The sequence below is a fragment of the Spermophilus citellus genome (genome assembly GCF_964194105.1).
Source record: "Spermophilus citellus genome assembly, chromosome: 8".
Taxonomy (NCBI): domain Eukaryota; kingdom Metazoa; phylum Chordata; class Mammalia; order Rodentia; family Sciuridae; genus Spermophilus; species Spermophilus citellus.
The window spans coordinates 687,846-710,833 of record NC_138189.1 but is presented as its reverse complement, the minus strand read 5'-3'; the positions used below and the strand labels follow the sequence as shown (position 1 = coordinate 710,833).

At 59.5% G+C, this 22,988-nt stretch overlaps 1 protein-coding gene across 1 annotated transcript; it reads left to right on the top strand.

Annotated features, from left to right (window-relative positions):
* Positions 1 to 16,233: 16,233 nt before the first annotated feature.
* On the top strand, positions 16,234 to 21,551 carry SPON2 (spondin 2). The gene is made up of 6 exons (XM_081304661.1): positions 16,234 to 16,508; positions 16,975 to 17,200; positions 17,609 to 17,832; positions 17,904 to 18,095; positions 18,549 to 18,723; positions 20,887 to 21,551. Exons 2-6 carry the CDS (start codon positions 16,978 to 16,980, stop codon positions 21,069 to 21,071), a joined length of 999 nt encoding a protein of 332 aa, XP_081160787.1. The 5' UTR covers positions 16,234 to 16,508; positions 16,975 to 16,977; the 3' UTR covers positions 21,072 to 21,551.
* Positions 21,552 to 22,988: the final 1,437 nt, after the last annotated feature.

The following is a 22,988-nucleotide window of genomic DNA, read 5'->3' as shown; positions in this document are numbered from 1 at the left end:
TACTCACCTCCTTCCTGGCTCTTGCTCCTTCAGGAACACGTCCACATGTCCCAAGCCTAGCAGGGCCTCACCTTGGGGATCTGGTCACTGGCCTGGTGAGCGCACAGCAGATAACCTGTCGGGCCTTTGAGCCACCTCAGGGACACCAAGAGAGACCATTGTGTGCCTGAGCCCTGTGCTGGTGGGGGCTTGGGCAAAACGGTTGCTCTGGCTTCGAGCCATGGGGTTTGGGTAGCTGTTCTTCAGTGGGAGGTGGCCAGGCAGACTTCACACAGGTCCTGGGTGCTGCCCACTGCCCCACGTGGCTCCTGTCCTGGATCCTTTTGTGGGCAGGATGTAGTGATCTGCAGTCCTGGGTGTGAACTCCTGCCCAAGCCCAAGAGGGCCTTCAGGGGCACTGTGGACCTCACTCAGCCTCCTGTGAAGTGAGTGAGCCCTAAAGCCAGCTCCCTGGGACTGCTGTGCTTCTAGAACATTCTATGGTGATGTGTGAGGCAGTCGGGTCTTTTGCTCTGCTAGGGGCTCTTCCAAGGGTCTTTGTGCCATTGGCCCCTAATTCTCATCCCGTTTTACACTGAGGAAACAAGCCAGAGGCCTGAGTGCCCCCCAGAATGCTCAGCCAGTCCCTCCCTCCCAGTCCGACACTCCGGGCAGAAATCCCTCAAAGGGTCCTGGGTGCAGTAGCACTTAGGGAACAATGGATGACCTGGCCTATGTCAGCTAAGACTTCTGCCCACCAGTAGCACTTTAAGAGCAGGAGGGTGGATCAGACCGTGTGTACACTGGCCGCCCGTGGAGGACGGACAGACAGCCAGAAGGAGTGTGCCATTTGAAACCCACAGTACATGAGCGAGGTCAGCGGAGGCCGATAAAATGAGGATCAGATGCTCCGTCTCGCGGGTGGCCAGCGACTTGCAGATTCCATCATAGACAGATCGCACACCCCGAGACTCCAACGTATAAGATGGCCGATGCTGAGGCCCAGGGCCACTCTGGCTTTCAGGATGGGGGATGGGTTGCTTCCCTCAGGGAAGACCCTCAGCCCAGACGCCCAGGGTCCACAGGCACACCCCACAGTGCCAGAGGCTGGGCACACCACGGCCGGGAGGCCAGGGGCCAAAGAGGCCTGCCCTTGGGCCTCTTGAAGTCCCCACAGTAGATCTGCAAGCTGGACTGATGGTCACCCATGTGGGTGGACCCTGGGCCCTGGGTCACCCCTGGTCTCCCAGCCTGAGCACCTCCCTGTGTACTGGGTGTGAGCTGTGTGCTGGGGCCTCTCCTGCTGCCCAGCCCCGAAGCCACGACCCAGGCCGCCTCCCCAGATCTGCTGCTGGATTGAGTGCCCTAGTGGCCCCAGGGCTCGTCAACCTGGCACCAGGTGAAGGGAGCGTCTGGTGTGGAGAGATGGGCTCTGACCTGCCCACAGGTGCACGACGGGTGTCCGTGCTGCTGGGTGGCTTGGACAGAGCTGCTGTGACAGTCACACGTGGGTGTGTGTTGGTTGTGCAAGCCCAGCCACGCACCCTCTCTCACAGAGGGTGGGCTGGTGCCAGCCACCAGCCAGGCGTGGCAGAGCTAGGTGCAGGGGCTCTGTGCCCCCTCCCGGGAGCTCTCCTCAGCTGCCCCTTGTGCCGCCCTGCAGACCACAGCTGTGGGCCCCGGCACACTGGTGGGTAGGAGGACCCAGGCTCTCTGGCACTCTCCTGGCTCTGGCACCCCAGGTGGAAGGCAGACTCCAAGGGGCGTCAGCCAGACCCCCAGGAGTGGACTGGCTGTGTCCCATGGACTTCAGGTTCACATTTTGAGGAACTGTCAGACTGCTCTGCTGCCCTCTGCTGCCTTTCTGTTGGCGACCGGCCAGAGACTGATTCCTTCACGTCCTTGACGGCTCATTTACCCTCCGCCTTACTATGAGTCTCCTACTGTGGTTTTGATTGGCATTTCCCTGAGGACTGGTACTCAGCATCTTCTCATTTGTTTATTACTGTTTGTATATTTTCCCATTTTCTTCAAAAACAAGGCCGTGCAGAAATTCCGATCCCTTTGGAGAAAAGCCTCTTCCATTTTTTGTTGGGTTTTTATTATTGAGTTAAAACGGCTCTTTATATATTCTGGATCTTAAACTCTTGTCAGATATATGATCTACAGATATTTTTACCCATATTGTGACATGCTTTTGTCCTTCCTGATAGTGTCCTTTGAAATACAAGAATGTTTTTTTAAATTTTGATAAAGCATAGTTTATTTTTCTTTGCTTGTGCTTTAGGTGTGCTATCTAAGATCACACAAGGCCACAAGATCTACACCCAGGATTTCTTGTAGGAGTTGTCTAGCTTTAGTGTTACTGTTTGGTCTTTACTCTATTTTAAGTTAATTTTTGTATAGGGTGTGAGAGCCTGTGAATCTCCAGGTGTCTCTGTATGAATTCAGATTCCACATGAACTTTAGGATCAGTTTTTCCATTTTCTTCAAAAACAAGGCAGTTGCAACTTTTTGAGGAGGTGCTCTGCGTCGAGCTGAATGCAGGCAGACTGCTGTCCAGCAATATCCTTGGTTGAGCCTGAGGAGCCTTTCCACTCATTCAGGTCTTTGATTTCTTCTAACAATGTCTTGCAGTTTTTGGTGCAGAAGTTGCACTCCCTGGATTCCTCAGTATTTTGTTCTTGTTGCTGGTCTGTGAATGGAATTGGGTGCTCTTCACCGTGCTCATTGCTGGTGTATATCTGAGCAATGCTGTCCCGTGTTGCTTGGGTCTGTCATCTTGCTGAAAGGAGGTTCTCGCTCCAGGATGGCTGCTGGGCACATGCAGCATCACGTCATCTGCGAGGAGACAGTCTTACTTCTTGCTGGCCACACTCCTGGCTCTCCCTCCATCTCCTTGGTGGGGTGCTGAGGGATGCGCCTGCCCTGGGTCTCAGGGGGAGGACAGGCCGCGTCCCACCAGGGAGCGCAGGTGGTTGAACTCCTGTCAGCGTCTCGCCTGGGAAGGCCACGTGGGTCCTTCCCGGGGGGCCTCGCAGCAGTGCCTTCCTGGGACAACCAAGCCGGCACTCATCGTGTGTGACTTTTGTGTCTCTGGGCTCAGTGGGTCGGCATTTGTGGGATGTTTTGGGGTCTATAGTCAGAGGGCTGTTTGTAATTTTCTTTCCTGATGATGGGTTTACCCTTGCTGGCCTCTAGGATGAGCCAGAAAGTAGCCCCCTTGTCCATCTTTCAGAGCGGGGTTGGTGCCCGGCCGGCCCTGGCTGCTGGGCTTCTCTTCAGGTGACTTTACCTTGCTGATTTAGGCTCTTTGTTCGTGTGGGTCTATTCAGAGTTTCTGTTTCTGAAGTCAGTTTCCATCCTTTGTCTTCTAGGAATGGGCCCATTCATCCAGGTTGTCTAAGCAGCTGGCATGAAGTTGTCCACAGGCTTCCGTCACCAATCTTTGTATTTCTGTAAGATTGTTAGTCATGTCACCGATGTCAACCCTGATTTGGACAGTTCGAGTCTTCTCTCTTTTTCTTGGTCTAACTGTTCAATTTTCTTGATCTTTCCCAGAACTGAGGCTTTGTGGACTTTCCCAGGCACCTGCCCTCGGTGTCTGTGGCCTCTGCCTCCTGGCGTGGCCCATTCCCTGTCCCTGACGTCGAGGCAACAGCGTGGGCTGCTGGCCAGGCACGGCCTTGCCCCCAGCAGGGCTGGCCTTTCCCCGAGGGCCGCTCTGCTTCCTCCAGGTTTAGCTCCCTGTTTTCATTTTCTAACTTCTTTTGTGATTCCTTCGCTAAGGCTTAGTTACTAAAATGTTTTATCTCAACACACTTTTTAAATTTCTCAAGTTTTTCTGTGAGTTCACTGAGTTCTGGTTTCATTCCATCATGGTGAGAAGACAAATGTGGCCTGATTTTAGTTGTCTTAAGTTTTTTTTATATTTATTTTCTAGTTGTAGTTGGACACAATACCTTTATTTTATTCATTTTTTTTATGTGGTGCTGAGGATCGAACCCAGGGTCTCGCAGGTGTGAGGTGAGCGCTCTACCCCTGAACCCCAGCCCCAGCCTAATTGTCTTCAATTTGTTGAGACTTATTTTGTAGCATGACCTAAGGTCTGTCCTGTGGAACGCACCCTGCACATGGGGACAACGGGTTCTAGTTGTTGGGTGGCCAGTTCCACAGGCGTCGGCCAGGCCTACACGTCGTGTGGTCCAAGTTACAGGGACGTGATTGACATTCGAGCAGCCATCTTCAATGTTAAGTGCCATCTCATGAGATAGGTCCCGCTTTCCCGTACCTCCTCTCACCCCAGCTCCCCCACCCCCATTAGTGACCTACCCACGGGACCCTAACCCTAAGCCCATCCCAGAAGGCACGACCCCTGGACTCTGGAAAGCCTGGTGTCCTGACCTCCCCGTCCCGTGCTATTTCTGCAGCAAGCACCGAGCCTGTCCCGTAGCTCGGCAGCCCCAGCTGCAAACCCCGCCCCACAGAAGCTGAGCCTGAACACCTTGGGGCCTCGCTCCCCCCTAGAGAGGTGCCTTTATTGTCAGCTCTCCACCTGGCTCTGTCTGCATTCCCTCTTCCCCGTCTCTGGCTTTCTTACCTTCCTTTCACAAGTCGTCTTTCTTTGGGGACCACAATTAACATCTTGATTTGTGACAACCAATTTGGGGTCAATCTAATATAAAGGGCATATGAACCTCATACAAGCTCTCTCCTGCTTCCTCCCTGGGGCTGTCCTCCCAACAGAAAGTGAACTTTCACCCCTGTCTGTCCTCTGCACAGATTGACAGGTATCGTCCATGAACCTGTCTTTCAAACAGAAGAAAAAGAGCCGTAAACATGAACTATGTGTGTGCTTTCCCCAACTTTTTGGTGGGTGTTGCTCCTGTACCAGGGATTGAACCCTCGGCTGCTCTACCACGGAGCCACGTCCCCAGCCCTTCTTGTTTTTTACATTGATTCAGGGCCTTGCTAAGTTGCTGAGGCCTCAAACTTGCGACCCTCCTGCTTCGGCCTCCCAAGTTGCTGGGACCACAGGTGTGGCCGCCACACTACTCCACGCCCGTCTTATAGTAAAACACTCAGGAAATTTATCTCCCCCACCGTTTTTAATTGCCTGGCTAGAGGCTATTGAGTGGTTCCCACTGCTGTGGGTTCGTCGCCACCACCCATTTCCACCACTCTCCCGTCTCGCAGACCTGACCCACGCTCCACCTCACGAGTGGGAGCTCCCCACTCCACCCCAGGCAGCCCCCGTCCTGTTGGTCTCTGGCTGTGACCCAGTACTTCCTGCAGGTGAGTCATGGGCCAGCTTCCGTGAAGGTCACGTGAGGTTCCTCCAGGGGCCGAGAGTCATCACCTCCACGGACGACCCGGGTCCCGGCGCACCCTGCATCCGCTGCGGGACCTGGGCTGGTTCCACGTGTGTGCTGTGGGCGGGACTCCATGACCATGGGCTGAGCCCCTCGTGCAGACCCTGGCTCCAGTGGCCTTCAGGCCTGTGCGTGTGGGACCGTGGGTCCAGAGCGGCTCTGTCCCTGGCTCTCTCAGGAGCTCTGTCATTCCACCTTGTATCCCGGCAGTGCAGACGACGCCTGGTCTTCTTGTCTGGTTCAGCTCTGGTCTTCCCTGGTTGTTTGCTGTGGCCATCTCCATGACCATGTGGCACTGCCCTGCAGCGGGCGATGCTGGCAGCTCCTGGGCTCCTGGCCACCTATGGGCCACTTGTGGAGAGATGGATATTGGGACTTCCTGTGGGTGTGAATGGGCCTTTGTCCACTGGCCGCTGGGCTTTGGGCTTCTGCATGTGCTCTGGGGTCAGTGCCACGTCAGACACGAGATGCATATGCTTCGTCCCTTCCGCAAGTGTCTCTTCACCCTGTGGATGCGGTCTGTCAGGCACCATGCTGACTTCCACCAACCCACTGGGCCTCTCCTTTGTTTCCTGGGCTTTTGTTGTCACCAGGCAAGGACTGTCCATCAACACCAGGGAGCGTTGCCTCAGGCTTCTCTCCAGAGCCCAGGGCCAGGAGCCCCGTTTGGGTCTCCCACCAGCCCAGCCACTCGCTCAGGTCTCCCACCAGGCAGGAGCTCAGGTCTCCCATCAGCCCAGCAGCTCAGGTCTCCCATCAGCCCAGCAGCTCAGGTCTCCCATCAGCCCAGCAGCTCAGGTCTCCCACCAGGCAGCAGCTCAGGTCTCCCACCAGCCCAGCCACTCGCTCAGGTCTCCCACCAGGCAGCAGCTCAGGTCTCCCACCAGCCCAGCCACTCGCTCAGGTCTCCCACCAGGCAGCAGCTCAGGTCTCCCACCAGCCCAGCCACTCGCTCAGGTCTCCCACCAGGCAGCAGCTCAGGTCTCCCACCAGCCCAGCAGCTCAGGTCTCCCACCAGCCCAGCAGCTCAGGTCTCCCACCAGGCAGCAGCTCAGGTCTCCCACCAGGCAGCAGCTCAGGTCTCCCACCAGCCCAGCAGCTCAGGTCTCCCACCAGGCAGCAGCTCAGGTCTCCCACCAGCCCAGCAGCTCAGGTCTCCCACCAGGCAGCAGCTCAGGTCTCCCACCAGCCCAGCAGCTCAGGTCTCCCATCAGCCCAGCAGCTCAGGTCTCCCACCAGGCAGGAGCTCAGGTCACCCATCAGCCCAGCAGTTCAGGTCTCCCACCAGCCCAGCAGCTCAGGTCTCCCACCAGCCCAGCAGCTCAGGTCTCCCACCAGGCAGCAGCTCAGGTCTCCCACCAGCCCAGCAGCTCAGGTCTCCCACCAGCCCAGCAGCTCAGGTCTCCCACCAGGCAGCAGCTCAGGTCTCCCACCAGCCCAGCAGCTCAGGTCTCCCACCAGCCCAGCAGCTCAGGTCTCCCACCAGCCCAGCAGCTCAGGTCTCCCACCAGCCCAGCAGCTCAGGTCTCCCACCAGCCCAGCAGCTCAGGTCTCCCACCAGCCCAGCAGCTCAGGTCTCCCACCAGCCCAGCAGCTCAGGTCTCCCACCAGCCCAGCAGCTCAGGTCTCCCACCAGCCCAGCAGCTCAGGTCTCCCACCAGCCCAGCAGCTCAGGTCTCCCACCAGCCCAGCAGCTCAGGTCTCCCACCAGCCCAGCAGCTCAGGTCTCCCACCAGCCCAGCAGCTCAGGTCTCCCACCAGCCCAGCAGCTCAGGTCTCCCATCAGCCCAGCAGCTCAGGTCTCCCACCAGCCCAGCAGCTCAGGTCTCCCATCAGCCCAGCAGCTCAGGTCTCCCACCAGCCCAGCAGCTCAGGTCTCCCACCAGGCAGCAGCTCAGGTCTCCCACCAGGCAGCAGCTCAGGTCTCCCACCAGCCCAGCAGCTCAGGTCTCCCACCAGCCCAGCAGCTCAGGTCTCCCACCAGGCAGCAGCTCAGGTCTCCCACCAGCCCAGCAGCTCAGGTCTCCCACCAGCCCAGCAGCTCAGGTCTCCCACCAGGCAGCAGCTCAGGTCTCCCACCAGCCCAGCAGCTCAGGTCTCCCACCAGCCCAGCAGCTCAGGTCTCCCACCAGCCCAGCAGCTCAGGTCTCCCACCAGCCCAGCAGCTCAGGTCTCCCATCAGCCCAGCAGCTCAGGTCTCCCACCAGCCCAGCAGCTCAGGTCTCCCACCAGGCAGCAGCTCAGGTCTCCCACCAGCCCAGCAGCTCAGGTCTCCCACCAGCCCAGCAGCTCAGGTCTCCCACCAGCCCAGCAGCTCAGGTCTCCCACCAGCCCAGCAGCTCAGGTCTCCCACCAGCCCAGCAGCTCAGGTCTCCCACCAGCCCAGCAGCTCAGGTCTCCCACCAGCCCAGCAGCTCAGGTCTCCCACCAGCCCAGCAGCTCAGGTCTCCCACCAGCCCAGCAGCTCAGGTCTCCCACCAGCCCAGCAGCTCAGGTCTCCCACCAGCCCAGCAGCTCAGGTCTCCCACCAGCCCAGCAGCTCAGGTCTCCCACCAGGCAGCAGCTCAGGTCTCCCCCGGCCCAGCAGCTCAGGTCTCCCACCAGGCAGCAGCTCAGGTCTCCCCCGGCCCAGCTGCTCTCCCACAGTGCATTCAGCGGCTCCAACTTGGCACTTTTCGTGTGGGAACCCGGTTCCCGGCATGGTCATTGCTCTTTCCTCCCCCGATGTTTTGGTACCTCCTTGATAATCATTTGGCCACTTGTGCAGAGCTTTGCTTCCGCGCTCCACTCTGTCCCATCGACCTGCACCACTACCTGCCACTGTGTTCCTGGTGGGGTGACCCTGGTGCGTGTGCCAACTTTCTGTCACTGCAGGTTTGTGTAGCTCTGGAGTCAGGAAGCACAGCCTCATTCTCTTTCTGTAGAGATCCCAGGGTCCCCGGAGGTTCCATATGGAGTTTAGAATGAGTTTTTCTATTTCTGTAAGATCATTGTGGGGACTGTTCTAGGGGGCATGGAATGTGTAGATCACGCTCCATACTGTGAGCATCCAGCCGCGAGCCTCCCCATCTGTGCACTGGGGGTGAGCTTCCATTTAGTTAGACGGACTTCACAACCTTCAGGAACGTGTCGTGGTTTTCATTGTACGAGTCTGTCCCCTCCCGGGTGATGTCTGCACGTTTTATTTATTTCTGAGGCCGTTGAACAGGGAACTGTTCTGACATCCTTGCAGATTGCTCACAGATCCTCTGCAGCCATGTGGCTGGTTCTTGAGCACAGGCTTTGCAGTCTGCTCCCGGGTTGAATTCACTTTCTGGTCCTGCAGTTTGGACACATGGACCTGTGCATGTGAGCACGTGTATACTACCCGGGTTTCCACAGAAGAGGTCCCATCATCTGCAGATGGCGACAATCGGGCGTCTCCTCTGACACCGTGAGGCTGCCATTCCCCTCCCTTGCCCCACGGCTTGGATCTGAATGTGCAGCCTTGCATGGGAAGCGAGGGGAATCAAGTGTCGGAAGAAAAGCTTTCGGTCTTTCACTCCTGAGATGTTCGCTGTGGGCTTTTCACACACGGCCGTTATGGTGAGGTTTCCTTTTTTTTTTTTTTTTTTTTTTTAAGAATTTAACCGTTATCTGTTTGTTTGTTGTTGTTGTTTGTTTGTTTTTATCTGGTGCTGAGGACAGAACCCAGGGCCTTACCCGTCCTAGGCAAGTGACAGCCCCACCCAGCCCAGATGTAGTTTCCTTTTATTCCTAGCCTGTCATGAACACGTGGATTTTGTTAACCACGTGGGCGGGCCGTGGCCGCTCCTGCCCCTTCCCAGTGCTGTGCGGGCCCACTTCCACACAGCGGGCAGCCGAAGCTGCTCGTCTTAGCAGGCTGCGGGGCTGGGGCTCATGCCGTCCTCGGGGACACTGCTCCGTGGCCTCCTTTTCCTGAAGACTCCCTTGGGCTTTAGTGCAGGGTGACACTGGCCTCAGAAACGAGCTCCTCCTTCACTTCGGTGGATATTCAGGAGCTGACTTTCCCTGTCCCCTGCGCGTTGGTGGCTGCAGGCCCTGGCTCCCTGAGGGGACTTCACCGCTAACGCGGCCCCCGCCAGCCCAGCCCTGCAGAGCTCCCTCCTCTGGCGCCTCAGCCTAGGCAGGAGTGTCCTGTGGCGGTCCCTCCACGGGTCTCCAGCTTCCTGGGCTGTGGCTCCCGCTGCTCTCATGGCCCTGGGTCTTTGTGGAGTCATGCCACTCCACTGTCATGGCCACCATGGGGACTCCAGGCTCCTCCTCGCCGCACGGCTGGCCCAGGGCCGTCCATGTGGCCCTCCTGTTCAGAGGATGGGCTGGGTCTGCTGGCCGTCTCTGTTTCAAGGCTCTCTGGCGTGTCGGCTGGACTGTCCCCCTGCTCTCGGCACGGCCTGCTTTCCTCTGGTCCTCACGCTGTGGCGTCGGCGTTCCCCTGAGTCTCTGCACAGTCTCTTCCGTGGCTCTGCCTGGGCTGTGGGCTCGTGCCATCCTCAGGGACACCGCTCTGTGGCCTCCATGGGCTCTGTCACGTGGGGTCCGCCTTCCTCCAGGGATCTCTCGTTCCTCTGAGAGTTCTTCTTGGACTTGCACGAGAGCGTGGGGCTTGATTCCCACCCATCTGTGGACCTTCAGCTCCTCTCGTGTAGCTCCTCTGTTGAGGCCTCCGACCCCCGTCAGGGTCTGGGGTCTCCCAACCTGGGTCCCAACATGAAAGCCGGCCAGGCACCCGGCCCAGGGCCCCAGTGTGTGTTACGGCAGGCAGAGCGCTCCGGTGGCAAGCTGAGCGGTCCTCGCTGGCCTCTGGCTGCTCCCCCGCTATGCAGGACAGCGTCCAGGCCTCTCCTGTCGCAGAGCTTCCTCTGTCCTTCAGTCTGCGGCCTGTGGCTGGTGTCAGGTCTGGGACTTCGCGTCTTCTCCACTTGGAACCTTTGGCCACAATGCGCCACCTGCTTCCCGACTGTTGGTGTGGCGTCCCAGCCCTCTTATTGCTGTGGGCGATGCGTGCCCCACCGCGTGCCCCTGCCGCGTGCCCCTGCCACACACTTGGGCTGCTGCCTTTCTGTGCTGTATTGGCCAGTTCCATGGCTCTGGGCCTGAGGGGCAGAAAGGCAAGATGGAAGCCAGTGACTGGCTCCTGGCAGTGGAGGGGGGCAGAGGGTCCCCTCCGCACCTGTCTCTACCACCTTCCCACAGCCCCTTAGCGTTATGAACCCACCCTGGTTGATGAGCCCCACCCCGGACCCAGCTTCCCGCACAGGGGCACCAGCCAGACCCGAGCTGCTTCTCCTCCACGTGCTTCCGTCTGTGGTCACCGGGCTGCCTCAGCGTCCCCTCGTTTCTGAGGTGTGGTCTTCTGCCCTCAGGACTCTGGGCCCACTCACCACCCCCTGACCCCACAGCCTCTGGCCAGAGGCCGGGCCTCACTCTGAGTGGGCGATGGTTGCTTCTCTCGCTGCTCCCCCGAGTCTCGTCTGGCTGGACCGTGGGGTGGCGGCGCCCAGTGTGCCTCTCCTCCACGCCCTCGTGTGGGCTCAGGGCTGCTGGACGTGCAGGTGGCTGCTCTCCTCAGTGCTGGGAAGCCTCTGGGTGACGTCACCCCTTGACCCCGCCCCGCATCTTGCTGTGGCCCTCCTGCCTCTGGGTCTGCCCCGCTTTCCTGTCCTCTCCCTTCCCAGGCTGGATGAGCCCGTGAGCTGCTTCCTTCTGTCTGCTCAGGTCCCTGGCTGCAGCAGCTTCTCCTGCGCAGCCTCCCTGCTCCCTCGCCTCCTGCCTGGTGCACGTCACTCAGGACTTTACTTTCCAGACGTGGCTCCTTTAGGCTTTGAACACACTCTGTGAGAAAGCTGACCAGATGGGTCTGGCACACAGTGCAGCCCAGGTGCCCGGCCGGTGGGAGCAGGCCTCACAGCAGGGCTGCCTCTCCTTCAGCAGAGTCAGGAGGCGGGGGGCCACTCTCTGGGTAGAAAACGGCCACCGGTTACAGGAGGGGTCTGGGTTTTTGTAGGTCACACTGAGAGGTGACTTAATTATTGACAGAAGGGGTCAGTTTGGGCACTCAGGAAACAGGTTGTGAGAATTTAAAACCTGTGTTTACTGGCAAAGGATGAGGGTCTCAGTGCTCATCTTTTTCCTCCAGGGGTCACTATAAAGGGTCCATGTTTATCTGGGGACTGCCATTTTCAGGACTGATGGGATTGTCTCATCACTGGGAAAGGATTTACTGGGAGAGGGTCAATGTTCTCCCTTCTTCCTGCTCCCTCTGTCCCCCAGGTCACACTATCTTGGGGCCACCCGTTTCCAAACCCTCCGTGCTTCAGATAGCCAAAGTCTTTGCCCAGAGCGTCCAGCCTCTGGACTTCCTCAGTGACAGTTCCTATCGGTTCTATCTTCCCCAATGCCATATTTCTTTGTTTTTCCATGTCTCATAATTTTTGGGTGAAAATGAACATTTAAAATAACGTGGCGACTGTGGAATCAGATTCTACCCTCTACTTAGGGTCTGTTGCTTTTCTCCTTGTTGTGATTTGTTTAATGATTTTTCTAAATCAATTGTATGAAACCTGTATTCTTTGCCATGTGTGCCCAGTGTCTCTCCTCGGTTAACTTAACGATTGGTTGATTTTTAGGAAGAGTTCTCCCTAATTACCTGGAACCATGTTCCTTGGGCAGGATCTCCACCCTGAGCCACGAGAACCTTGCACTAGCTCTCAAGTCCTGCTTGCACAGAGTCTCGGATTCAGAGCCAGGGCCTGGACACTCCAAGGTCTTTCCTGAGCATAAGCACCACCCTGGCAATGAGTGTCCTCTAGTTTACCTGGAAAATGTTGGGATTTCTCAAAGGTCCCCAGGGACATCCCATTCCCCAGCCTTTTCTTCCAGCTTCTTGGTTAGTCTATGATTTAGCCAATGTCTGGGCACCACCTTGGGCAACTGCAACCTCCGCCCGAGTGTCGTGGACAGCAGCCACCAGGTGACCTCTGAATCAAGTCCAGCACAACCGCCCGGTGGGGTCTCCTGGGGCAGATGGACACAGATCACCAGTTTCTAAGTCTTCCACAGAGCTGGAGAGAGGGTGGGGTCTGGGGCAGGGAAGGCACCAAAGCTTGCTATTTTCACCAGAGTTTGCCTATTTTATTAACAGAATAAAACATCTACAGACATCTACAAGCCTCTGGTTAATTTCCAGGTGAGGGGGAAAAACGTCTGCTTTGACATGTTTGCCAGTTTTGTCACCGACTCGATGGGGAGAGGACTCCCAGAAGTCCGTACTTGGCCACTGTGCAGAGGCCATGGCATCTCACTTTGAATTAGGGGACATCATGGCACATGCTGCTCAAAATGGACAGGCCCCCTTTGAGGAAGCCAGACAGTGGTACAGCTGAGGAAAGCTGTATTGAGAGCGCCCGGCAGCACGAGATCCTCCTCCCAGACCTGCAGCCAGAGGCACAGCCTGGCCTCCCTGTGCCTCTGGGGTGTCGGGGCCAATGTGTGAAAGTGTAGGGTCCAGACACGGTGGGGTGTCCAGGGCACGAATGAGGGCAGCTGTGTGTGGCTCCATTCTGCAGTAGCTTGAACACTAGGGCAGGGAAGAGGCTGCCACGGGTGCTGAGAAGGGCGCCCTCCACCGTTCCTCTAGGTGCTCCCCTGGAGGGCGAGGCCTTGGAGCTGAGCTCAGTACTTGGTTCCTGGATCTGCTCAGACTCTGGGTCAGAAGCACCCAGCCAACCGTGGCCCAGTTGGGAGGTCGGGAGGTGTGCTCTGGGTGTGGGTGGGAGATAGCAGGGCAGCTTCACCGTGGGTTTCATTTCTCAGCAGGTGACCTCAGGAGCCAGCTGCACCACGCAGCCTGGTGTGCAGCCTGGAAACCCGGCCTCCTCCAGCCCCTTAACAACCTGCAGCACAACCCCATGTGCTTCTTCTTGTTGCAATGGAGTTCCTTCTCTGCAGGAACCCTCATCAAAATAAAAGCCTGGCGTGTGTGGTAGGACATCCCAGGTGCTCCTCTGGGCTGGTGTCAGAGGCTTCTGTTTGAGACCCAGATAGGCAGGACAGGAAGAAGCTGCATGGGAAGAGTTCTTCAGGCAAAGGAGCTGTGGGTGCAAAGGCCCTGGGGCATGAGCAAGCTGGGAGGTCCTAGTGAAGGGAAGGCCGTGAGGTGCTGAAAGGAGAAGGGGTGGTGTTAGAGGGAGAGTCAGACTGTGTGCCCCATTCCTCCAAAAGCAGCCCCCAAGGGTCGGAGTGGCCTGTAGAAAGCATGTGTGTTCAGACACTGGGTGCCTGGCAGGAGCCAGGCCTTGGGTAAATGTGTGTGGAGTGGGCGAGTGAGCAGAGGAGAGGGCTGTGAGGGCGGGGTGTGTGGTATCTGTGGGCAAGTTTTTAAAGGCACAGCAGGGCCCCTCTGGGCACCAGACATGCCGCCTGCAAGAGACAGCCTCTCCCCTGGTGGGGATTCCGGTCTGAGTCAGCAGATGTGGCCTGGGAGCTGGGTTCTGCCCAGGTCCACTCAGGGCTGGGCCACGCCCCAGGGAGGGGCCTGGGCGAGCCCTCAGAGGGCCCTTGTGCCAGGCTTGGGAGGGAAGGGTACTGGGCCAGCGCGCCCGCCCGTGGGGGCTCCGTTCGGTCAAAGGCTTGCTCATGGAGTCCCCCATCTGGCAGTGGCCACACGGGCATCTCCTTGACCAACGGGCACTTTCAGAAGTGCCGACTCCTGGGAGTGCCAGCCTGGTGGTCACCCACACTGTGCCAACCTGAGCTGCAGGGGGGCTGAGAGAAGGCCCAGGGGTGTGGGCAGAGCAGCAGGCCTGGGCCCTGTGGGCACCCCAGACACCTGGCCCACAGCACAGCCCTGCCCACGTTCCCTGAACAGCTCAGGCCACAGCTGAGTGGCCTCCAGGAAAGCCCTGTCCTCAGAGGACCCTGGTGCTAGAATCGACCAGTTAACCCAACTCTTGCTAAGTAACAGAACCTGGTCAGGAGAAGTGTCCTCCCCATCCCAGACCTGCAGCCCAGGGCCTCTGGGTCACTCTGTGTCCCTCAGACGCTGCTCAGTGAATGAACATGCTCTGTGTATACATGGGGGTCACCTTGCACAGTGTCGCCTCGTGTGGACTTCATAGGAGAGCACCATGCCTGATTCGCAGAGGAGCCTCCAGCGAGCCTGTGACAGCACAGAGGAGCTACTCCTGCAGCCAGGCTCTCTGCCTTGTGAGACCCCAGCCCAGCCTAAGCCAGGGCCAGCGTCACAGGAAGGAAGCTCGTCCGTCCCCAGGCCTGCTTGGGGGTCCCTTCCCTGTCCCATCCTGTCACAGAGGAAGCTGCTCTGCCCCACCCCCACTTGGGGCAGCCCTGTGGTAGCATTTGGGCCTGTTGTCCCAGGCTGCTGCTCCCAGCCGGAACCCAGGGGCTGTTACTGCTGTCCTTTGGGTCCTAGAGCCCAGGGCAGTGTAGAACCGCCGCCCAGGCCTCAGTGAGAAACAGGCTTCTGGATCAGCCCTCAGCGTCTGCTGGGAGCAGAAGGGATCCCGGAGGGTCCCCGAGCCAAGGCCCCTCCGCAGCGCAGGCCTGTACTATCGGAGGGTCCTGCGGAGCTGAGCCCGCCTTTCCCAGTGTCCCTGCAAGGCTGGTGTCCTGGTGGCTTCACCCACATCTCAGCAGATGGACTGCAGAGCAGCTCTGCGAAGACAGCTGTCTCCTATTAGGCCAGACAGTGAGATCACCCGGTAGAGCAGACCACGCTCCTAAGGCTTTTATTTTGAAAAGTAGCTGCTTTTTATAAAACATGTTGTTGTTTATGCTCACATGGAGTAGCTTAATTTTGTTCTTTTCAAGTGAATCAATAAGTATTGTGAGCACCTATCTAGAACAGGGTAAGCTCCACAGACAGGCCCACACCCACAAGTGCTCCAGGTCCTGAGGTCAGCCCTGTGGGGACTCCTGCGGGGCTGGCCTGTCCTGAAGGCTGCAGGCTCAACTCGGTGGGTTACTTCCCTGAGGGCCTGGTGTTTACTTGAAGGCAGGTTAGATCATCGGTGTTTGCATTCTATTCTTGTTGATTCTATTTATTCCCACTCTGTCTGGTCTGTCTGAATAGGAAATGCTAAGAGGATTCTGAAACCCAGATGCCTTCTGTCCAGACTTGACAGCCCCCTCTGAGGGGCAGGGCGGGCTTGGGGATTGAGCAAGACGCCTCGCCTCACTTCCCAGCTCCCAACAGGGTTCTGCAAACATCTTCCTGACACTGGGCAGCCACAACCTGCGGACCCTCTGCCTGTCCCGGCCCACGCCAGCCTTCCTCCTGTCTGTGCCCCCCCACCTTCTGGGTGGGGGCGGGGGTGTCCATGGGGTGGCTGCAGAATACATTGGCCTACCAACGTGGGATCCTAGGGAGGGTGCCCCCTTTTCCGTGGCTCATCCTTGAGCCCTGAGCACCTTGGTCTGTGGTACTGTGGTCTCCTGGGTTCTGAGTCCCTCTGGGAGGGACTGACTCCCACTGCCCTCTGGCCAGCCATGTGGACTTCCTGGGCTGTCCTGCACAGTTGCAGGCTGCAGTGGGAAGGAAGCAGCTGTGTTTGGCTGACACCCAGGGCCCCAAAGTCCTGGGATGCTGAGCTGAGAGCCCTGGGTCACCCCAACCTACCTCTCTCTCTTTTCAGGTCATGTTATAAATGGGGCCATTCAGGTCGCACCTGTGGGCAAGGTATGAACAGGCGCCTCTGTGGCCCCTGGCCCTGAGCTCCCTGGCTCTGAGTGCACAGCTGCTCACAGCACCACCCGGGGAGCTGGGGGAGCCAGGGGCGGGAGTGCAGGGAGGGAGGGAGGGGAGGAGGAGGGCAGGAGGAGGGAGGGAGGGAAGACAAAGAAAGGGTGCGGCCAGGGCCAGCCAGGACGGGAGTGAGCTCCAGGGAGCAGGTCAGCTCTGCAGTCAGCCTGTGGGAGACTGGAGAGCAGCAGCCCCACAGGCCCCAGGCAGAGAGAGTCCCTCTTGCCCTTGTCCCGTCTGCCACTCTCTGGAAGGAACAGCCAGCCAGCCGAGCTCCAGCCTGGGGCATAAGTAGGAGCTCTGGGTTCTCAGTGGGACCAGCAGCAGCCAGCAGCTCCTCACCCCGCCCTGCATCTCCTCTGCTGCTCCTTCAGGTTAGTAGGGTGCACCCGGGTCCCTAGGGAGTGCAGAGCAGACTAGCCCTGGCCTCCGGGAACCTGCGGCGCCGCAGAGGGCACCCTCCTCCACCCCTCCCTGGGATGGCCACGGAGCTCTGCTGGTTCACCCCCCACACACTGTGCACACACACCGGGGCCAGGATGGGCCTGTGCCAAACCCCCCACCCCGAGGGCCTGAGCACGCTTGGCTCCGCTCTCTCAGGAAGGCTGGATATCCGGGGGCTCTGAGGCTGCCGGCTTCCTGAGGTCCTGGTGGACTTGGTGGCGATCTCAGGCACATGTGGCTTCTCGGGGTGCAGGGTCTGGGGACTCACAGCTGAGGGCTCTGGGGAGCAGGGGTGTGCACGACCACCGGGACCCTCTCTGCTCTTGCCTGGGGGGGACAGGTGGGCAGGGGCTTGTTGGGATCCACAGTGCCGGCACTGCTCTCCCTGTGCTGTAGGTGATGGAAAACCTGAGCACCACGGCTGCCCCGGGCAGCAGCCTCTGGGCCCTCCTCCTGGCCACACTTGGCTCCACTGCCAGCCAGCCGCTGGGGGCAGAGGCCGTCTGCACAGCCCGGCCTCCAGCCAAGTACAGCCTCACCTTCACGGGCCAGTGGAGCCAGGCGGCCTTCCCCAAGCAGTACCCGCTGTTCCGGCCCCCTGCACAGTGGTCTTCCCTCCTGGGTAAGGCATCCCTCTCCCCGTGCCAGCATGTTCCGTGGTGACGCCCCACCTGGGAGGGCTCTGCGCAGTGCTTCACGAGTTGGGGCACTCTCATCCAACAGACTTTGAGATGCTGGCTAAGCACCTCCTGTGTGCCAACCATTGATGGTCTGGGCTCAGGGTGTAGTGAGCAGCAGGGGGGCAGTCATGGGCAAGGTTGGCTGGCCATCCGTCACTCAGCCGGGGGTCCCTAGAGTGTGTGGATGTAGAATGTCACCGTGGAGTGGACGTGGTTCTTCGCCTCCCAGCTGGGGGAGATGATGATCAGGAAGGGCAGGATGAGGTGTCCACGGGGCTGGCCAGCTGGGGCCTGAGCCTGGGCGGCTGCGTGTCCCCACCACCTGCTCACACGGCCTGGCTGTGGCACAGGGGCCTCGCACAGCTCTGACTACAGCATGTGGAGAAAGGACGCTTACGTCAGCAACGGGCTGCGGGACTTCGCGGAGCGCGGGGAGGCCTGGGCCCTGATGAAGGAGCTGGAGGCTGCGGGAGAGAAGGTCCAGAGCGTGCTGGCCGTGTTCTCAGCCCCCGCCGTCCCCAGCGGCACGGGCCAGACTTCCACAGAGCTGGAGGTGCAGCCCCGGCACTCGCTGGTAAGCTGTGGCCAGGAGAGGGCGGGAGGTGCTCCTGGGGCCGCCGCCCGCTGAGCCTCTGCTGCACACAGGTGTCCTTCGTGGTGCGCATTGTCCCCAGTCCTGACTGGTTTGTGGGTGTGGACAGCCTGGACCTGTGCGAGGGAGGCCGCTGGAAGGAGCAGGCCTCCCTGGACCTCTACCCCCATGACGCAGGGACAGACAGTGGCTTCACCTTCTCCTCCCCCAACTTTGCGACCATCCCTCAGGACACGGTCACTGAGGTGAGTGGGCCTGGGGGGCAGGGCTGGGCCTTGGGCTCCTGCAGGGAAGGGTCCTGCCCTGGCGCTGCAGTGAGCTGGGTGCAGTCCCACCTGTCTGCCGGCCACATGCAGGGAACAGAGTGAGACACGAGGTCCTGCAGGCCCCTCCTGGCCTGCTTCCCAGCTTCCCAGCTCCTGCCTGGGGCCCGAGCCCAGCACCACAGCGTCTCAGCTGAGCCTGTGCTGCCCCTGGCCAGGCAGAGGGCATGGCAACCCAGCCCAGGGTTTGGGGAGAGGCCAAGGCAGGCGTGGCCGGCTGTCCTGGGTGTGGGTGTTGCTCAGATGAGGTCCAGACCGGGGTCTGTTTTCCAGCAGTTCCTGGCTGGACATAGGATGCTGCCCAGCGGGCCATGCACACACAGGAAGGTGGGCTTCCTGGACCCTGTGCCAACTCCCTCTCTTCCTCCAACCCAGATAACGTCTTCCTCTCCCAGTCACCCTGCGAATTCCTTCTACTACCCGCGGCTGAAGTCCTTGCCTCCTATGGCCAGAGTGACCCTGGTGAGGCTCCGGCAGAGCCCCAGGGCCTTTGTTCCACTTGCCCCAGACCTGACCAACAGAGACAATGAGATCGTGGACAGCCTCTCAGGTAATGTCCAGGCTTCCAGTCCCCTGCGCACTGCAGGTGGACAGGCTGGCAGAGATAAGTGGGCACAGAGCCGGGGAGTGCATGGGAGCCTGCAGTGGACACAGGTGGCTCCAGCTCACCCAGGGGAGCTCTGTGCCCACGACAGCCACACTGGAAAGAAGTCACAGCTGAGTCTGTCCTGACCACATGGGGCACGTGGCTCTCTATGGCGCCCAATGGGATGTGCTACCACCCTGGCAGCCCCACTTGGCTAGGCTCACCCTCCACAGTCCCTGTAAGGACGGGGCCTCTCTGGGCACCTGAGGGACTGCTGCTCCATGGGTCCCAGACCCGAGTCTGAGTCGGCAGAGGGCACCGAGGCCCTCACGGCCACGAGGCTAGCTCTCAGCGACTCAGGACGGGCTTGCTCCGAACAGCGCCAGCTCTTCACACGGGCAGCTGGAAACGCCCTCCACTATGGCCGGAGTTAGACAGGACCCAGGGAGAAGCGAGGGACAATGTCCATTGGAGAGGTCCCAGGGACCTGCACGTCCCAGTGATGGGGGTGGATCCAAGTCTGCTAAGTTAGGTCCCATCTTCTCCCCATTCACAAAGGAGTGGAAGGCAGTGGCAGAGGTGTCACCACCCACAGGTGACAGCTGTCACAGGGCTCCTGTGGGGCCTCGGGTTCCATCCAATAGGCGATAGGTGCCTGCCTGGGGTGGGGCAGGCGCTGGTGGCCCACGTCCCTGTGGGTCCAGCGGCCGTGGCACTCGATGGTGCATGCAGCTGGACTCAGTTCCCTTGCTGCACGGTGACCTCCAGCCCCAGGTGGGGGTGGACAGCAGCTGAGCCGTCCCAAGGCTGGGGCTCCCCTGCATGGACACAAGAGGGCAGGGCGAGGCTCCCACCTGCTCATAGGCCTTCGGAGGAGCCAGGAAGTTCCCACCAAGCCCAGACCGGGCTCCACGTGTTCCTGTCTCGCAAGTGGACACCTTGTCTTCAGGCCCAAGAGGTCCACTGTGAGCCCAGGGCTGCTGCAGCACTCAGCCCAGGCCAGGCCCTGACTGCCTGCCTTCCCAGTTGGGGAGCAGGAAAGCAGGTCCTGTGCTGGCTGGGCTCTGTTGTCCCCTGGCCTGCTGCCCAGGGCCCTGGCTCTCAGGCAAGGCTTTGGGAAGAGCCGGGGGAGTCTGCCTCTCTGAAGCCCCACTCTGGAGGGTCTTTGCAGACCCTGTCCCACCCCACTGTGCTGTGGAGAGGGCTTCTCCAGGCACAGGCCTGGCTGGAGCTTCTGGAACATTCCAGGTCCTGTGCCCGGCAACGCAACCCCTTGTCCCCGCCCCCCCCCCCCCGATTCTTCTAATACCTGTGACTTGTTCTGGGGTCTGGTCCTCAGCAGTCACAGAGCAGGTAGCATGGTGAGGGTGAGATACGTGAGAACAAAGCCCTTCAGTGTGAGGCCACCATCCTGTGGCTGGCTGCTGACACACCTTTCACCTGGGCTCCTGGCCCCTTGTGTGGGGAGACCCTCCCCTGGGCAATGGGCACAGAGAAGTGCTATCCAGCTGAGTGCAGTGGCACACACCTATAATCCCAGTGGCTCTGGAGGCTGAGGCAGAAGGATCCCAAGTTCAAAGCCAGCCTCTTCAGTGGTGAGGCCCCAAGCAACTCAGCAAGACTCTGTCTCTAAATACAATGCAAAATAGGGCTGGGGTGTGGATGAGTGCCCCTGGGTTCAATCCCTAGTATCCCCGCCCCCCCAAAAAAGCAAACTAAACAAAAAGGCAAGCACTGGCCTTCTGGCTGGAAAGTGGAGATTACCAGGTGGTTTGACCAGAACCCCAAATCGATGATTTTAAACTTTATGAATATAATGAAGACTGACAGACGGCACAGGAAGAAAGGACCAAAGTGTCTGGGTGCCACCAGGACAAGCTCCCGCAGCCCAGACCCAGGGTCCTCTGTCTTCAGAAATAAGCCAGTTCCAAGGGTCGCTGTGGCCTGAGGGCCCTCCACCAGAGACCCCCACCCACCCCACGGCCTCCTGTGAGGCTCCCAGGGACTGGTGCCAAAGCCCAGGCACTGCAGACCCAGCCAGAAAGGCTGCGGGCAGGAGGGGGAAGCAGTTCCTAGCTTCTGCTTCCTCTCAGCGCTGCCCTACCCTCTCCCCTGTGCTTGGTCCAGTTCCAGAAACGCCGCTGGACTGTGAGGTTTCCCTGTGGTCATCCTGGGGACTGTGCGGAGGCCCCTGTGGGAAGCTGAGCGCCAAGAGAAGGACTCGCTATGTCCGCGTCCAGCCGGCCAACCACGGGACGCCCTGCCCTGAGCTGGAGGAAGAGGCCGAGTGTGTGCCTGATAACTGTGTCTAAGCCCAGAGCCCAGCACCCCACGGCCTCCTCAGGCTTGGGTCACACAGGGCTCTCGGAAGGTCAGGGCGGCTGCCTGGGGCCAGGCCGCTGGGTGCCCCTCCTGGGTATGGAGAGCCTGTGCAGAGGTGGGGTCCCAGGGATGTGGCAGGCGCTTCCTCAGGCTCGTTGGCCCTGAGGGTCTTGTTCTGCATTATGTCCCCCATAACTTATCACTCCTCTGGGAGGCCGCCTCTGAGGTGAGAACATGCACCCCAAGAGCAGGAGAGGGGACGTCCAATCCCGAAGCCCTGTGCACACAAGGTTGCAGAATACCTCAGACCTGGAGCCCCAGGCCACCACCCCCCACTCCTGGGCATGCCTGCCACCTGGGAGCAGGGTGACCATGAGAGACAAGGAGAGGGGCAGCGTTAGAACCTGGGTGTCTTCCTGTCATGACCTCTTTGCATTGGAATAAAGGCTATCTGTCCCTGATAAACACCAGTGGCCATCCCCACGCCTCTCCTGGACACCTTGGCAGAGGGCTGCTGGGTGTGTGGTGACAGGAGACACATTTGAGAGGCAGGGCGGGGTTTCAAGCACCTGGGGGTAGGGAGTGGGGAGACCTGAGGTCGAAGCTTCTGAAGCCAGCCTCAGCACCGGAGCAGCATGAAGGGCTGCTGGCTCATCCAGGAACCTGGAGTCATGTGCAGGCAGCAAGTGACAGAAACCCAGAGCACCCACAGGTGGCTGGGCCACACAGCCCTCGCACTGTCCCCTTGCACTGAGCAGCTCTGCTGGCCACCAGCAGGCACCTCTGGGGATCTGAGCTCAGGGGCCCCAACCTCCAGCCTCACTAATGCCTGCCTGCTGTTGGCTTTCTGTGACAGTGACAGAATACCTGAGGTTATTTTGGCTCATGCTGTGGAAGGTTTCCGCCCGTGGTCTGGCAGACCGATTGTTTGGGGACCTGTGGAGGCAGCACATCAAGTGAGGAGGCTGTGTGGAGGAGCAAAGCCATTCACTTCAGGGCTGGAGTGGAAGAAAGAGGAGGGGGCTAGGTCCTACTGTCCCTGTCACAGGCACACCCCCACCCCCGTGACCTAAGATCTCCTGAAGGACCCACCAGCTCCCACAGCACCACTCCAGGGAACAAGACTTCAGTCATAGGCTGCTGGGGACACCCCAGGTCCACTGGGACTGGCCATGGGTTTTCCTGTCTCTCCTGTGCATGCCAGAGGTCCCTAGTGCTGCAGCGGGCCGGGCCACAACATGAGGTGGAGGACTCAGGAGATGGACCCTGGCACAGCCCTCCTCTAGCAGGCTGGGCATGGGAGATGGGCCCCTCGCCCCGAGGGGACCTGTTAGACCATTCTCAGGCTGGCTGAGACCCTACCCCTGATGCTTCCAGAGTCAGACCCAGATCATCCCCATCACCCTGTGCCCTGTCGTCCTGAAAGGTCCTGGACATAGCCCAAGCTCACAGGGCCTTGGGCTGGCTAGCAGCTCTCCTCCAAGGCTCCTGCACGGCCACGCCTGAGGCACATGGGGATGAAGAGCACGACCAGGACCCTGCCAAGAGGATGCTCGCTGCCCCAGGCCTGGCACCCAGCGACCCTGCTGGAGAGAAACCCACCACCCAGGAGGCACACGGCCCTGACACCCTCAGTTATGAATCAGCAAACTGCAGGACCACCAGACTGCCGGCCAGAGTCAGGGTCACCCTACGTCAGGAGCAAAACTACCCCAGAAGGATGGTATGGGATTCTTTTTTTAAATATTTATTCTTTAGGTGTAGATGGACACAACACACTGGCTTTATTTTTATGTGGTGCCAAGGATTGAACCCGGGTCCCGCCCGTGCTAGGCGAGTGCTCCATCGCTGAGCCACCCTCCCAGCCCGGTCTGGGATTCTTAAATAGACCACAGCTCTCGCCCAGA